Raw genomic sequence first — 15,225 nt, 5'->3', positions numbered from 1 at the left:
TGGTGAATATTTTTTGCCTAAGATAATGTCTGATATAAATTAATAGATCTATCTGCTTTATATGTTTAAAATTATCATTATGCAGAACTATACAATAAATCGAAGCAATAGCTAAGATTGCCTGGTTTAACTTTCAAATTTATCACTTGTTTAGTTTTAATGGTAAACTTTCATTTCACAAAGAGCATTACAAGTTCGTTAATTATTTCACATTTAAACTAATTTGCATAATTGCAAGCGCATGCTTTTTTTGGCCTCTGCATCAGTGCCAAGTCAATTTGTTTATTTCATTTTGTTTACATTGCATTCGCTGTGCATATTGATACGGCTGTTATTAACAGAGACCCGTTAACAGTTGCTTTGCTTTCACTGTAGCGTTGACGCAGGCGCGATCTATTTCGTTTTGGTGCGGTCAGTCTCGTTTTGAGCGCGTCCTAAAGCGGTTTGTGGCTTGTAAAATAAAAATTAAAAAAACGAAAGTGTACCACATATGTAAAATATTTTAAATTTTTGCATATTTTTTCCTGAATACAGTGTTTAAAATTTTATTTAAATAATTAATGACCATGAATTAAAGAGCATTTACTAACGGCTATTATTTGTTTATGTTGTACAACAATACCAATAAGAGCATTTCTGTTGGGCACTTACACCCGTATGTGCCTACCTAAAACATAAACAAACAAAGAGACACTGGATTGACTGAGTGGTGAGTCAAATTATGAACTTAACCCAATTGGAAACCAGCATCAAAATAATTTTCAAGCAAAGCAAAACAAATGCAACTTTTGTTTGTGTATAATTTGCATAAGTTTTTGGCACATTAACGATAGTCCCGTTTAAATATGCATAATGAAAAGTTCAACAAACCTCGCCCTCATAATTTATGCTAATTGAGTAACGACGCGACGCGAATTAATTTGAAGCGTGACGCGCAGGTTTGAAAAGTCTGGCATACGGGGCGCATAAGTATTGTGAGAGAAGCCAAAAGCGTTGTTTATTGTTATGGCAAGCTGATAAGAAGAAAGAAATTGATGTAGTAGCCGAATAAAATCAATTTGTAGCTAAGAAATTTAATTGTATTATGCAATGAGCCAGTGTCAGCATCTTCTTTATTATTTAAATATAAAAGACACTGAAACCCCAACGCGCTGTTGTTCAGAATTTTCAACAACATTTAACACCTGGGGTCAATGTTGAGTGCTGAATCAGTTAAATAAGTAAGCTTAAAAGTGAATCGGCACATTTTTGTTTGATTTTTAAATGGACTGTAATGGAAATCAATGTCATTTGGGGCTCGGCGCATATTCAAAAGGTAATGAGCAATCAATTGCTCAGTTCGAACGAGGCGGCAATATCACTGCATTTCAATGTATTAAAGCTTTGCGCAAAGCATTCTCAAACTCAAGCATAAAAGTTTTTTTCAAAATAGTATCTATGCACAGATGTCAGTGTATATTTGCTCTGTTCATGCTATTCCGTTTTAAATATTTTACGTAAAATTTGTGAAATTAAAATTTTGTAGGTAGGTCTGTAAATTAAAGTATAGTAAGGTACAGATATATGTATGTACGAGTACACAATAGGAATCACATTCTTCAATATTTAAAATCATAAATAACTTTTTTCAGAAAATATGCACAATACAAGTATTAGCCATATTCTACGACAGGTATGGATTGGTAGCCTGTTGTTTATGAGCTCGTCTGCAAGCAATCATAAGCAGACGCCACCACACATCATCTTTATATTGGCAGATGATCTGGTATGCTGATCAATTGAGTGCATACATTAATCATATTAAATATTCAAAAATTTTAAGGGTTTCAACGATGTTGGCTTTCACGGTTCCGCTCAAATACCTACCCCAAATATAGACGCCTTAGCATATTCTGGTCTGATACTAAATCAATATTATGTGAATCCCATTTGTACACCGTCACGGTCTGCACTCATGACCGGAAAATATCCTATACATACGGGTGAAATTGCGTTCCTGGAATGTGTTACAGGTTTGATAGTTTGTAATTTCGTTGGCAGGAATGCAGCATACGGTTCTTTATGGCGCGGAGCCGCGTGGCTTGCCACTGAAGGAGAAAATACTTCCACAATATCTCAATGATTTGGGGTATGTCCTTGGTGTACATTTTTTTTTTTTTTTTTGATTTCAAACACAGCTCTTGATTTCTTATAACGCACGATTATTCAGTTACGTTTCTCATATAGTGGGAAAATGGCATTTGGGTCACTACAAACGAATATACACACCACTTTTTCGGGGCTTTAAAAGCCATGTGGGCTATTGGACGGGTCATCATGACTATTTCGACCACATCGCCGTAGAGCACAATATGTGGGGATTGGATATGCGTAAAGGACTTGCAGTGGCATATGACATGCATGGAAAATACACTACGGATTTAGTGACGGAGCGATCGCTAAAGGTTATTGCCGAGCACAATGCCACGGATAAGGGACCACTTTTTCTTTACGTAGCTCATGCAGCCGCTCACTCTGGTAATCCGTACAATCCGCTGCCCGTCAGCGATGATTCTGTGATCAAAATGGGGCACATTCCCCACTATAAGCGCCGGAGGTATGCAGGTAAGGATTCGGATGCTTTTCGCATTGTATGTTATCAGCACATCATTACCAAATGGAATCGTTAATTGATAAAATTAATTTCCATATCGGCCACAGCCATCGTTTCCAAGCTTGACGAGTCTGTCGGGAAGATTGTGCAGCAATTGGAGCATTACAATATGCTAAAGAATTCGCTGATCGTGTTTAGCACGGACAATGGTGGACCCGCCGAGGGCTTTAATGAAAACTTTGCCTCGAACTATCCGCTGCGAGGCGTGAAGAATACACTTTGGGAGGGTGGAGTAAGAGGGGCTGCCCTGCTATGGTCTCCGCTCCTACGCAAAAGTCAGCGCGTTGCGAATCAGAACATGCACATTGTGGACTGGCTGCCCACGCTAATTGAAGCAGCAGGCGGGAAGATGGCTTTAGACAATCTCACCTCAACCAACTTGGACGGTCAGAGCATTTGGCAGGCATTGAGCAACGATGAACCCTCGCCTCGCAAGAGTGTACTGCACAATATCGATGACATCTGGGGTAGTGCAGCTTTGACCGTTGGTGAGTGGAAACTGATGCGTGGCACCAACTACAAGGGCGCCTGGGATGGTTGGTATGGACCAGCAGGCGAACGCAGTCCTAAACATTACGATTGGCAACACGTGGCCAAAAGTCAAGCGGGAAAAGCACTTAAAGCAATCAAGATGTTTCCAAGTCAAGCCGAGCAGCAGAGATTACGGGCCGGCGCAACTGTAAATTGTAATTTGAATAAGACTTACGTGCAGCAGGGCACGGAATGCAAACCGCTTTTGGCGCCCTGCCTGTTCAATGTACGCGACGACCCGTGCGAGTATTACAATCTGGCAGGACAGTAAGTAAAAGGTGTAGTTGTATTTGTGCTGGATAGGACACTAAGACGATCCATTTTGCAGATATCCCGATGTTTTGAAATCATTACAAGCTGAGCTTGCGCATTTTAATGCAACTGCTGTGCCGCCCACCAACAAGCCAGACGATCCACGTGGAGCACCAAGACATTGGAATTATACGTGGACCAATTTTGGAGACTCAGATATTCATTATAACGATGTTGTAAGATTGATTTGAAAAGGATTATGAAGAATCCCACGTGAAAGAAGTAAAAGCCAAATAGTTGTGAATAATGTATTTGTATCCTGTATCCGAATGGTAAGAGGCTATATTAGGTATGAAACAGGCACACAGAAGTATCTCCGATTCCATATATGTACTCTGCACTACTTTAAAATGTTCTCTTGTTTTATTATGGAAAGTAGATAATTGGGTTTCAATTCAATCCGAAATTTATTGTCTGGATATTGTATTAATAGGGCTTAGATTCAAGATGCATTCATTTATACTATTAAGATATTAATATACCTACCTTGAGAAGTAAAAAAAGCGTTTTACGAATCAAATTTAGAGGCCTACAAAGAAACCGATTAGAACTAATTTCTAAATTTCAACATTTCATTACAGCTAACAGTATTAGTTGATTGGCAATGCTGCTTATTTTATAAATAAATTAGGTTTCGAGAACTGAACTGTAAGCTGAAGACAGGGAATATAATAAAGGATTGTACGATTTAAAGCGATCGCTCCTAATTTTTGACTTGTCTTTCCCAAGGGCACGGCATATCTTTAAAACAACATTCAAAAAAGGATACAAGAACAAGAGCAGTGTGTCGAAAACGGCACTTATTCAGAGAAATGTTATAGCAGCCGGCCTTTTTTTTAAAGCTTGCCACGAATAATCCATCATCCATCGAAATAAATCATATGACTTACAAAATATATTTTGTTTTATTACTTGTATTCATTATCTATTCTTATTCAAGAAAAGGTACATCATTCGTTCTTCTTTTTTTTGTTTGCTAAGCAAAGATTTTCGCAGTTGCATTTACAACAAGGTGGACTTATGCTAGGAGTGCTGGAAAAGTTATGTTGGCAGGTAGAATGTAATAGAGACAATGAGCGAAAAAATGACAGAAAGCTTTTCATAGCAGGCCTGTATTATTCACGGCAGCCAGTTTTTAGATATTCAAAGTCTTAATAATTAGGTATTGCTACTAAGTACGTCTTAAAAAGTCTCGTCTAAGTGTGTCTAGCTAGTGTGTCAATATCTGTGTTCTCTGAGAGGCCCTAGTATCTATAGCCGCTTCCATCATTATCGCCATTTTGACCGCCGGGCCCAAAGCCGTTACCATTGCGTCCTGAGCCAGGTCTGCCACTAGAGTAGCCCTGACCATCAGTATTGTCCTGTCCAACCTCGCGACCCCCTATGAAAACTCGACCGTTGCCGTTACCAGAAGATCCGCCAGAACTACCGCCACCCTGACCTACACCGCCGCCGCCATTTCCAGGACGACCGCTGGAGTAGCCATTTTGGCCAAGATCCTGTCCACCTGGACGACCATTTGAGTAGCCATTTTGGCCAAGATCTTGTCCACCAGGGCGCCCACCTGAGTAGCCATTTTGGCCAAGTTCTTGTCCACCTGGGCGGCCACCTGAGTATCCATTTTGGCCCAGATCCTGCCCACCAGGACGTCCACCTGAGTATCCATTTTGGCCCAGATCCTGCCCACCTGGGCGGCCACCAGAGTATCCATTTTGGCCCGCATCCTGCCCACCAGGGCGTCCACTTGAGTAGCCATTTTGGCCCAGATCCTGCCCACCAGGGCGTCCACTTGAGTAGCCATTTTGGCCTAGATCCTGTCCACCAGGGCGTCCATTAGAATAGCCATTTCGTCCCAGATCCTGACCACTTGGACGTCCATTGGAATAACCATTCTGACCGAGGTCCTGGCCACCTGGGCGCCGATTTGAGTAACCGCCATTCTGGCCACCAGAGCCCTGTCCCCCAACTTGACGGCCACCAATGAATACACCACCGTCCCCGCCAGGACCTCCTTGCGATCCTAACTCATCTCCACCCGGGCGTCCACTAGAGTAGCCATCAGCACCTAGAGTCTGGCCACCAGCACCGCCAAGACCACCATCTCCATTGCCTTCACCCTCGTAGCGTATCTGTGGTCGGTATCCTTGCTGATCGGCTTCGTACTCAACAATCTGAAAATTAATATAAGAATGAGTTTCTTGAAATAACAAATACTGAGGTCACTGTTGACCGATGAAATTCTCCCCGTCCTCTTTGGAAGCTAGACAAACGCGCTTACTTGCTTCCTTCCATCGGGCAACAGCACATTGTACTGGCCGGTGGTGAAGTCACCATCGCGCATCTCTGAATGCCCGAACGACAGCCTACTTGGAGCATCCTCAACTTGGTAATTAAATTCGTATTTAGCTGGTTCCTACGAAATAGCGGAGAGAGCGTAGAGAAGAAGAATAGAAATATTTCAAGATAGAGTTTTGAGGGTGAGTTATAGAAAGGAATCGAAAGCGAGATTCGGAGCAGTGCAAGAGAGCAAAAATATGGGTTTTTGGTGCGTGCAACTAGGCGCTGTGCATCGTGGCATTTTTGTTTTCAAATTTTACTAGCTACCAAGCGGCGTGTGGCATGCGAGCTCTGAATGAGCTGCTGTTTTTGTTGTTGTTCTTGTGGTGGAAGGAGCCAAGTAAGAACCCAACCCAAGTTAATTTTTACTTACATTACTATCGTAATCAGAACCGCTGCCGCCAGAAGCGGGTGGACCATAAGAGTCTGAAGGACGACCGTTTGATGGACGTCCACCACCCTGTCCGATACCTTGTTCAGGAGCACCATAGTTGCTCGACGGACGTCCTGCACTGCCACCATTTCGTCCATTAGGGGCCCCATATGTGTCCGAGGGTCTGGTACCAAGTCCACCCTGTCCGATGCCTTGTTCGGGGGTACCATAACTGGTCGAAGGACGTCCAGCTCCGGCTCCACCTCCATTCCGGCCATTAGGAGCTCCATAAGTATCCGAAGGTCTACCACCAGGTCCACCTTGTCCCAAACCCTGTTCAGGTGCTCCATAACTGCTCGAAGGACGTCCGGCTCCAGCGCCATTACGACCACCGGGGGCTCCATATGTCTCAGAAGGTCTGCCAGCAACTCCACCCTGCCCGATACCTTGTTCAGGAGCACCATAACTGCTCGATGGACGTCCTGCACCGCCACCATTTCGGCCATTAGGTGCTCCGTAAGTATCCGAGGGTCTGCCACCAACTCCACCTTGCCCAAGACTCTGTTCAGGAGCACCATAGCTGCTTGAAGGACGTCCGGCTCCTCCGCCATTTCGGGCATTAGGAGCCCCGTAAGTATCCGAAGGTCTGCCACCCAAACCACCCTGTCCTTGTCCAGGTGCTCCGTAGCTGCTTGAAGGACGACCTAGACTGCTGCCGCCGCCTCCATTTTGCCCATTGGGTGGCCCATACGCATCCGAAGGTCTGCCGCCAATGCCGCCTTGACTCTGGCCTTGTCCCGGTGCACCATAGCTATCGGAGGGCGTAGGTGGTAAATAGGTATTAACCGGAGGCTCGGGGCGTGCTAGTACCGCCGCCACCAACAGCGTTAGGCCGAATAACTTAAGCATATTCCACGGGCGTTTTGCTGCTTTGCCACTTGCGCTTTGATCTTGATGCTTCGTTAGCGCCCCAGACTAACGCCGAATTCTGACTGATCTCGAATAGCAAGCACAACACGTATTTATATAAAACGCTTGTCTTGCTCCCATATCGAAACTGAAAGTTTAGGATGTACTTACATACATACACACATGCACACATGTTATGAGCTTGTGTTGCTCAGCTCATCTGTGCTGGTGGGGGCGGCGGTGTTGTTGGTGGTCGTGGTGGTGGTGGCGGTGGCGTCGACGTCATCTTGATACGTGTGGCAACCACAGCGACCAGCTGCCACATATGATCATCTTTGAAGCTTTTGTGTGTGTGTGTGTGTGTGTGTTGTTTTTGTTGTTCTATTGTCAGTGCCCCGCCACCGCCGCCTGCCAAAAAATCTCAATCAACATGGTGCTCTGGCTTAGATCGTCAACGATCGTGGCTGTCATCGTCGTCGTCGTCGTCGTTGTTGTCGGCGGCACCGTTGTCGTTGCCGTTGTCGTTGCCGTTGTCATTGTCGGGTGAGCGCACGTGAAGGCAGCTCCAGCACTAATATTGTTGCTGTTTCAGTGGTTGCCACGCGCATGCGCAGACTGATTTGCCTTCTTTGGGTGAACATCTTCAGCGTGCGGCGAGTGATTGTGACGGCCCGTTTGGAGCTGTTTGTTGTTTACTGACGTTGGCGCAAAGTAGTCTACTCGGTCGCGCAGTGAATGCCTGTGTGTGTTGCCTTGTGCTCTAACTCTGCCTGAAAGGGGGGCTCTATGAAGAGCCAAAAAAAAAAAAAAAAAAAATGCAGCTTGCGTTTTGTTTGCGTTGTCAAAATTGAAGAAGATCGTGCCCATGGCGACCCCGATTGAGAGTGTTGCATATATGTATATATATATAGTTATGTATCGGATGGGAGCACATTTTAAATGCACCTTTGGGCGAGAGCATAGACAAAAGTTTCCAATTGAAATGTGGTATTTATTATACCTAATTTCTACCCTAAATGCGTTCAAATACGAGTACATCTACATAAATGAAGCTACGGAATTAAGTATCACATCTAGAATCGAATTAACCATCAAAGTTTTAATTTAATAAAACCTACTGTGTTTTTCTTTTCGACGCTCTGCTTTGAGGCCTACACGGATTTGTAGTTTATAGCAAATTAATTGATCCATTGTTCGCCCTGAACGCCCTCCTCAAGGGAGCTTCGACTTCCCACACACATATGCATGAGCTTACTATATAGAAAATTAATTGCCTGACTACGTGAAACATCAGCCGTCGTTGATTCGGCAGCAGTTTTAAAGACGTGCCATGCACAGAGTGCAGTAGAAATAAAACAGGGTCAAAAGTGAACGATTTTGTTTAATTTGTTGCGACGATCCATGCCTGCCATGGAGGCACATTAGTTGGCAGCCAGGTAGCACGTTTGCAGCTTAACCCCACTCGTTGACCCACATAAAAAATATGCGTTGACAAATTCGCAACTGTTCACTAACAAGTGAATATATTTTATATTTCTTTGCATATTTTACAATTAGTTAAGACACGAATTTCACTCTCGGTTAGTTGCCCACTGGAGCCTTGGCGGCATACAAACGCTTGTAACGTCCGCGCACCTCGAGGAAGAGTGCTGTGTGCAGCACATAGATGAGCAAACAAACCACACAACATTCGCACAACACAAATAGCAAGAGGCCGCCCAGATAGACGCACAGTAGTAGAGTGACAAAGGCAGCCATAAGTTGGAAAATGCAAAGCCATCGGTTCTCATAGAATGCTGTAGAATAAATAAACTCATTGATATATGCCTAAATTCTATGGGACCATATGAAACGCACAAGAAACGAAGAGCAACGAGTAGAATACAATGCCTATGATACCATTCGGGGGATTCAGATATGTAGATGACGCACCAAAAATTAGTTGAGTAAGTCCAAACCCACGTCCATAGCTGCAGAAGATAAGACAGAGTAAGTTATATAATATTTAATTTAAAATATTTAAAAAGAAAACAAAATAGTACCATTAGTTTTGGGTTAGCCAGATCTTGGCAACACATCATAACGCCACAATAAACACGATAATTATATCATGACAGGTTTTTCCATATCTAATGTTCACCAAACAATAAGTAAATGCGAATCGGATGCTAAGGCAAGTGTTCCCGACTATTTGCATACATATTGTATGTTTTTTCAACTTTAAAAATTCCGAATCGAGAAGCTGTTCTATTTTTGAGACACATGTGTGTGTATGTATGTATGTATGTGCAAAGATGGAGTTGAAGCGGAAACTTGTACTCCCCGAATTTTGAAAAATAAGCAACAAGGTCACTATAAACATTTTATGGCTTATTAAAATATAAAAACCTTAAACTTACGAGTTTTAAAGAATTAATACTCAAAGGAAATACAATAATATTGAAACGTGCATTTTTGCGAGCTAAACATTCAGCAATTGGCTACTCACTCGGATTTGAAAACAGCAGTACAGCTCACTTTTTCGGCCAAATCACACATGGCCGTGTAGTTGGCATCTCTATCCAGTTGTAACTTAACGTACATCGAATAGATGGAAATAAGTAGACCCGTAATGCAGAGCATACGCAGGCGGGAACCAGATACGAACGTAGGGATGTCCTCTCCTTTCATTTTGCGACTGTCCGTGGAAACGGCTGCACGGAAAATGAGCCCGCCTTCAGGAAAAAATAACTACCGCGCCTAGAGTTGCCAACTAACATATTTATCCATCAGGAATCAGTTGTGCGCCTCAGTTTTTTTTTTTTTTTAATATTTTTTCTCAGTTCGCTGATAACCCTTATTTTGGCAGCTGCGCAGTCAGGACCAAATGTAAAGGTCCTTCGGTGCCGCCCCAAACTATGCGTGCTATTTATGGTTGCATACATTTTCCGCTCTTCAAATTAAATTCGTTCTGACACAACAGCAACAGGTAATAAAGTTGTTGATGTTCCTAACTAGCGGGTGTGTGGGCGTATGTATGGGTCGTAAATAGCAGATAAGTTCAGGGGTCGAGAGGGAGAGAACACATCTTTAAGCTATAAAAATGCAACCGAGTTTTGTGGAAAAGGTGGAAAAGTAAGGCAGCCGGAATACCGAAAAACAGATCTAACTTTAAAAATATATAAGTAATATGGTCTCAGAGATCCAACTTATTTGATCTCTCAAATTGCTGCCACGAATATCGAATATTGTAAGGTACAACGGTATTGGAATTCAATTTCAGATTGAGAATGTCAGATCTAATGGTGTGGCATCAATCGCGGATCGCGAATGGTGGCCATGGATAACCAGTGAAGTGAGCAAAAAATAAGTGTGGCAGAACAACTTATACTATATAGTATGGTCCAGTCGATCATAACTGATTAGTTAGTTTTATAAATATTTTGATTCGGCACGGTCTTAAAATTCATGAGTAAACAAAAACCTTTTCATAGTAAGAAAAGATTGAGGCTCAGTGTAAGTATGTTACAACCCATTTATGTACAATGCACTAAAATAGCTGACATGCTTAGTTTTATAATGGACGTGGTAGAAAGACATTGAAATTCTTGTTTATCACTGTTTCAACAACATATGCCAGCGGCGTGGCTGAGCCAAATATTGTACTCGTATACTCTTTCTGTGTAAAAGATTTCAGTTCAAAGTGATCCGATTTACACCTTTGTTGACACATTATGCAAAGCAATTCTCACACAAAACAAATGATGCATATATGGATAACGAAACACTCAATTTTCAGTTACGCTTCAATGCCTGCATTTCAAATGAGCCACAAATATCTCACAATTGGCGCATCTTGTTGCAGCTTTTATTTTATTTTAATTTTTTGTATTCTTTAGCCGCCAACTCGTGCTACAACGGCCTGAATGCAGCATGTTTAGCCAACAAGTTGATACGCTTGTGCATGTCCATGTCCCTTTTTAATTTATAGCATCACGAATCTGAAAATATTTATGTGTTGCATGAAGCCAAACAAACATAGGCTTTAGCGTTAATATAAATTTAAGGAAAACTTGCGGTAATTTTTGGCACGGACTTTAAAAGTGACAAGCGCATGTTTTTAAAACCAATTTTCGAAAATTGCAAAGATGTCTAATCGGCCTTTGAATATGTAACTTAAAATTAAATTTGCAGCTTATTTCCTACATAAGGTAATACAAAAATAAATAAAAAAAGGCAATACAGCTTGCAGCAAAAGTGAAGTGATAAATAAATGTGCAACCTTGGGCCACACTGCAGTGGCAGCATCTACGAGTAAAACGCGACACAGTTTGGAGGCAAACCCTTCGCTTCTGTCGCTTTGAATTATTAGCGCTTCATTGGGCCGACATAATGCGTTGACGGCCGATTTGGCAAAATGGAGCATGCTGATTTGAACGCGATTTCAATATTCAAATGGCTCTAGAAGTTTACTGAACTTTACACTTCAACTTGAGGAGTCGTAGATATGTCGCATCGTCATTGACGCAAATTTGTTGTGAGCTGCGTTTAGAAGGGCTAATGCTAATGCTACCAAGTGGCAGTCACAGCTGCGCCAAAACTCAAATCAAAATGATTTTTGAGCAGCTTGTCAAGCTCGAAGCGGTTTGCTGAAGTGCACTGCGCACGCGCGGTCGCAAAGTGCCGTTGAGATGCTGCAACGTGCGCCGCCGCCACAGATCCGTGTTCAAAAAGCGCCTCAAGTGCAGCTGGCGACGCTTGATGATGAAGCTCTGATGATTGTGTGGCATGTTGAAGGTAATGCGACTGTGCCTTTTGTTGTTGTCACCGTTGTTGCACGTGTTTGCACTGCGGGGCATAAAGATGGCGAAGGGGAAGGTTGCCGCTGCACTCGCACTTTGTATTGCAAAATCCAAGCGCCTTATTTGTATGCGTCAGTGTTTTAATAAATTCGCAATTAATTAATGGAAAACATGGCGATAATGTACTTTGGTAATGATAATTTGAAGTGCTTATTTAAAACAAAGCTGACAGTTGAGCTATATTGTGGAATCTTTGGTTCTGTTTGGTGGGCCGTCAAATCATTCGAATGTCTTTTATCATTATTGGATAAAAAGAGAATATTAATAAAGGAAACCTAATCTGAATAAGATAATAAATATATAGAGCTCTAATTTTGTATTCCAAATTGACTTAATATCAAATAGAATGGTAATGTCGCGTCAGAATATGAAAAATATAAAGACCTATGGTTAAAGTTTTTATTAAAAAAAAAAAATGTTCACACGGCTTTATTTTTACTTTTATCAAACAATTTAGTACTTTTTGCCAATCAAACCCATTTTAACATAAAAAAAATATATATAAGTTTCTTGAAAAAGCCTGCTTCGGCCAAACGACGGTTTTGCAAATGTGGTAAGTTAAAAACACTTTCGATGTATAATACTAGGACCCACTTCATCGTATTCTGCGCCGTCGATCCACATGTTTTGAAACGTGGACAAAGATGATAGAACAGAACCGCCAGACCACACGGCGAAACGTCTCTCCGGACCGGCTGAAATCTTGATTTTTACGGATGACGGTGCCATTCGTTCAATATCTTGTTGCAGGCGCTGCTCTATATTTTTGAACATAGTCGAACCTCCTGAGAGCACAATATTTGCATACATTTCCTTGCGTAGATCCATGTCGCATTTTTGTATGGAGTTGAAGGTTGCCTCGTGTATACCAGGTATCTCCATTCCCACCATGCTGGGCTGGAACAGAGCCTCTGGACAACGGAAGCGTTCATTACCAACAATAATAATTTGGCCATCGGGTAGCTCATATGCCTCTTCCGTGCTATTAAGGCCATTAGCATTATCCTTTTTGCTGCAATTGACTGAATCTTCCAGTTCCTGCTGGTAGTTGATGGCTACATAGCACAGTTTCTCCTTCAGATCTCGTACAATTTCTCGCTCAGCACTGGTTGTGAACGAGTGACCCCGTTCCATTAATATTTTGGTTAGATAATTGGTCAAATCCCGGCCTGCCAAATCGAGGCGCATGCAAGCGTGCGGCAAAGCATATCCTTCGTAGATAGGTACTGTGTGCGTTACGCCATCGCCAGAGTCCACGACAATGCCAATAGTGCGTCCGGTGGCATAAAGTGATAATACCGCCTGTATAGCTACGTAGAGTGCTGGTACGCGAAATGTCTCGAACATGATCTCGGTCAGTTTCTCACGATTCTTTTTCGGATTGAGAGGCGCTTCGGTCAACAGCACCGGATGCCCATCGGACTCGACGCGCAAAAGCTCATATGTGTGAGTCCAGATCTTTTCCATATCATCCCAATTGGTTACAACCCCATGCTCAATAGGATACTTAAGCGTAAGTATGCCGCGCTTGCTTGCTGCTGCCTCGCCTATTACACTGTCGCCTATCAATGAATCGAAGAGCACATTCATATGGCGCGGACGTCCAACAATAGAGGGGAAAACAACACGCGGTGTTGCCTCGCCCGAGAAACCAGCCTTGCATACACCAGACCCATTATCAATAACGACTGCTGTCGCAAGCTCTTCATCCTTGAACATTGCTAATCTGGCGGCGGCTGTAGATTCAGAAAATCTTATAAAGTCAAAAGGAAACTTAAAATAGCACCGAAAACTTACGGTGCTTTAGAGATTTGTATATAATTTGTTGTGCCCGTCGATCGGAAATGTCTATTTGTATTTTCGGAGGCAAAACAAAATTGGACATATTTTTAATGTGAATATGTGCTGTCTGTTTAAATTTCTATGTATTAGGCGATTGAATATAGTATTTAAAAAAAATTATATGTATGCCCATTTTTAAATGCATAACGGTAAGAATAATTAACATTGATAGCACTGTCCTGTAAAACAGAACGGCTGTTAACTAAGAGTGGTGAACAGCTGTTGTCATATTGTTTCTGCAGCAACAGCTATTTATCTCATTCGCACGCATGCGTCTTTATACCGTCTGCGACAGAAACAAAAAATTTATTGAATTTTTGCTTCCCCTATCGGTTGTTCTGTCAGTGTCAGGCATCTGACGACTAAAAGATAATTAAAAGATTATTGTAAAATCAAAATCTGTAGTATTTACAGTTTGAAGGTTTCCATTGAAGCGCCATAAATTAGCCAAAGATGTTTGTCGCACGCAATTTAAAGAAAACAGCACGGTAAGTTAAAAAACAAGAACTGGTTGCCGGGCGCTTGTCCCTACCGGTGCTGATTACATAAATAGCTACAACAAGAGTGCATTGACAATGAACTCTAATTAATTTGCTTTGTGCTTTTTTCGGTGCTGCAGTTTCGCGGTGCGTTGCAAGCACTCTTTGCCAAAGTTGCCTTACGACTACGCTGCTTTGGAGCCCATAATTTGTCGTGAGATTATGGAACTGCACCACCAGAAGCATCATCAGACCTACGTGAACAATTTGAACGCAGCAGAGGAACAACTGGAGGAGGCTAAGTGCAAGAGCGACACTACTAAAATCATTCAGTTGGCTCCGGCCCTGCGCTTCAATGGCGGCGGACACATCAATCATACCATCTTCTGGCAGAACCTCTCGCCCAATAAGACCCAACCGACCGATGACTTGAAAAAGGCCATCGAGTCGCAGTTCAAGAGCCTCGAAGAGTTTAAAAAAGAGTTAACCACACTCACTGTTGCCGTGCAAGGCTCCGGCTGGGGATGGTTGGGTTACAACAAGAAGACGGGTAAGTTGCAGCTGGCTGCGTTGCCCAACCAGGATCCCTTGGAGGCTTCGACTGGTGAGTACTTCCCAAAAGCAATCTAATGATACGCCCAATGCTAAGCATTCTTCACAGGTTTAATTCCACTTTTTGGTATCGATGTCTGGGAGCATGCCTACTACCTACAATATAAAAACGTGCGCCCCTCCTATGTAGAGGCCATTTGGGACATCGCTAACTGGGATGACATCTCATGCCGCTACCAGGAGGCTAAAAAATTAAATGCTTAATTGTACTTTGCATTAACCAGTAGTGTATGTATGTTAGTAAAACAGAACCGGCGAATAAATCGGTATTCAATACTCTACTTGCTTGTCCATTTTTTGGCAGCCACTGTTCCGGTCGTTAACATGCTCGCTTGC

At 42.6% G+C, this 15,225-nt stretch overlaps 5 protein-coding genes across 7 annotated transcripts; 2 read left to right on the top strand and 3 right to left on the bottom strand.

The window, feature by feature from the left end:
- The first annotated feature begins 560 nt into the window (after positions 1 to 560).
- On the top strand, positions 561 to 3,743 carry LOC115620157 (arylsulfatase B-like). Of its 2 annotated transcripts, XM_030513285.1 has the most exons (7): positions 561 to 709; positions 1,632 to 1,765; positions 1,823 to 1,982; positions 2,041 to 2,128; positions 2,210 to 2,604; positions 2,701 to 3,451; positions 3,513 to 3,743. In XM_030513285.1, exons 2-7 carry the CDS (start codon positions 1,637 to 1,639, stop codon positions 3,685 to 3,687), a joined length of 1,698 nt encoding a protein of 565 aa, XP_030369145.1. In that variant the 5' UTR covers positions 561 to 709; positions 1,632 to 1,636; the 3' UTR covers positions 3,688 to 3,743. The 2 variants fall into 2 exon arrangements, with proteins under 2 accessions (XP_030369145.1, XP_030369146.1); XM_030513286.1 differs by lacking the exons at positions 561 to 709; positions 1,632 to 1,765; positions 1,823 to 1,982 and having other exon boundaries at positions 2,039 to 2,128; positions 2,227 to 2,604.
- A 997-nt stretch (positions 3,744 to 4,740) lies between these two features.
- Positions 4,741 to 7,115, bottom strand: LOC115620163 (pro-resilin-like). Of its 2 annotated transcripts, XM_030513291.1 has the most exons (5): positions 6,207 to 7,115; positions 5,775 to 5,909; positions 5,522 to 5,667; positions 4,942 to 5,362; positions 4,741 to 4,866 (listed from the first exon to the last, which is right to left on the bottom strand). In XM_030513291.1, the coding sequence occupies exons 1-5, from the start codon at positions 7,113 to 7,115 to the stop codon at positions 4,741 to 4,743; spliced, it is 1,737 nt and encodes a 578-aa protein (XP_030369151.1). The 2 variants fall into 2 exon arrangements, with proteins under 2 accessions (XP_030369151.1, XP_030369152.1); XM_030513292.1 differs by lacking the exon at positions 5,775 to 5,909.
- A 1,581-nt stretch (positions 7,116 to 8,696) lies between these two features.
- On the bottom strand, positions 8,697 to 9,785 carry LOC115620159 (vitamin K epoxide reductase complex subunit 1-like). The gene is made up of 3 exons (XM_030513288.1): positions 9,604 to 9,785; positions 8,973 to 9,085; positions 8,697 to 8,911 (listed from the first exon to the last, which is right to left on the bottom strand). Exons 1-3 carry the CDS (start codon positions 9,783 to 9,785, stop codon positions 8,697 to 8,699), a joined length of 510 nt encoding a protein of 169 aa, XP_030369148.1.
- Positions 9,786 to 12,384: 2,599 nt separating this feature from the next.
- LOC115620165 (actin-like protein 53D) lies at positions 12,385 to 13,841 on the bottom strand. The gene is made up of 2 exons (XM_030513294.1): positions 13,754 to 13,841; positions 12,385 to 13,692 (listed from the first exon to the last, which is right to left on the bottom strand). The coding sequence occupies exons 1-2, from the start codon at positions 13,839 to 13,841 to the stop codon at positions 12,515 to 12,517; spliced, it is 1,266 nt and encodes a 421-aa protein (XP_030369154.1). The 3' UTR covers positions 12,385 to 12,514.
- Positions 13,842 to 14,135: 294 nt separating this feature from the next.
- On the top strand, positions 14,136 to 15,170 carry LOC115620166 (superoxide dismutase [Mn], mitochondrial). The gene is made up of 3 exons (XM_030513295.1): positions 14,136 to 14,286; positions 14,418 to 14,881; positions 14,939 to 15,170. The coding sequence occupies exons 1-3, from the start codon at positions 14,252 to 14,254 to the stop codon at positions 15,091 to 15,093; spliced, it is 654 nt and encodes a 217-aa protein (XP_030369155.1). The 5' UTR covers positions 14,136 to 14,251; the 3' UTR covers positions 15,094 to 15,170.
- Positions 15,171 to 15,225: the final 55 nt, after the last annotated feature.

The sequence above is a fragment of the Scaptodrosophila lebanonensis genome, unplaced genomic scaffold, assembly GCF_003285725.1.
Source record: "Scaptodrosophila lebanonensis strain 11010-0011.00,11010-0021.00 unplaced genomic scaffold, SlebRS2 tig00000007-arrow-arrow-pilon, whole genome shotgun sequence".
Classification (NCBI taxonomy): Eukaryota; Metazoa; Arthropoda; class Insecta; order Diptera; family Drosophilidae; genus Scaptodrosophila; species Scaptodrosophila lebanonensis.
This window is presented reverse-complemented; position numbering and strand designations above follow the sequence as displayed.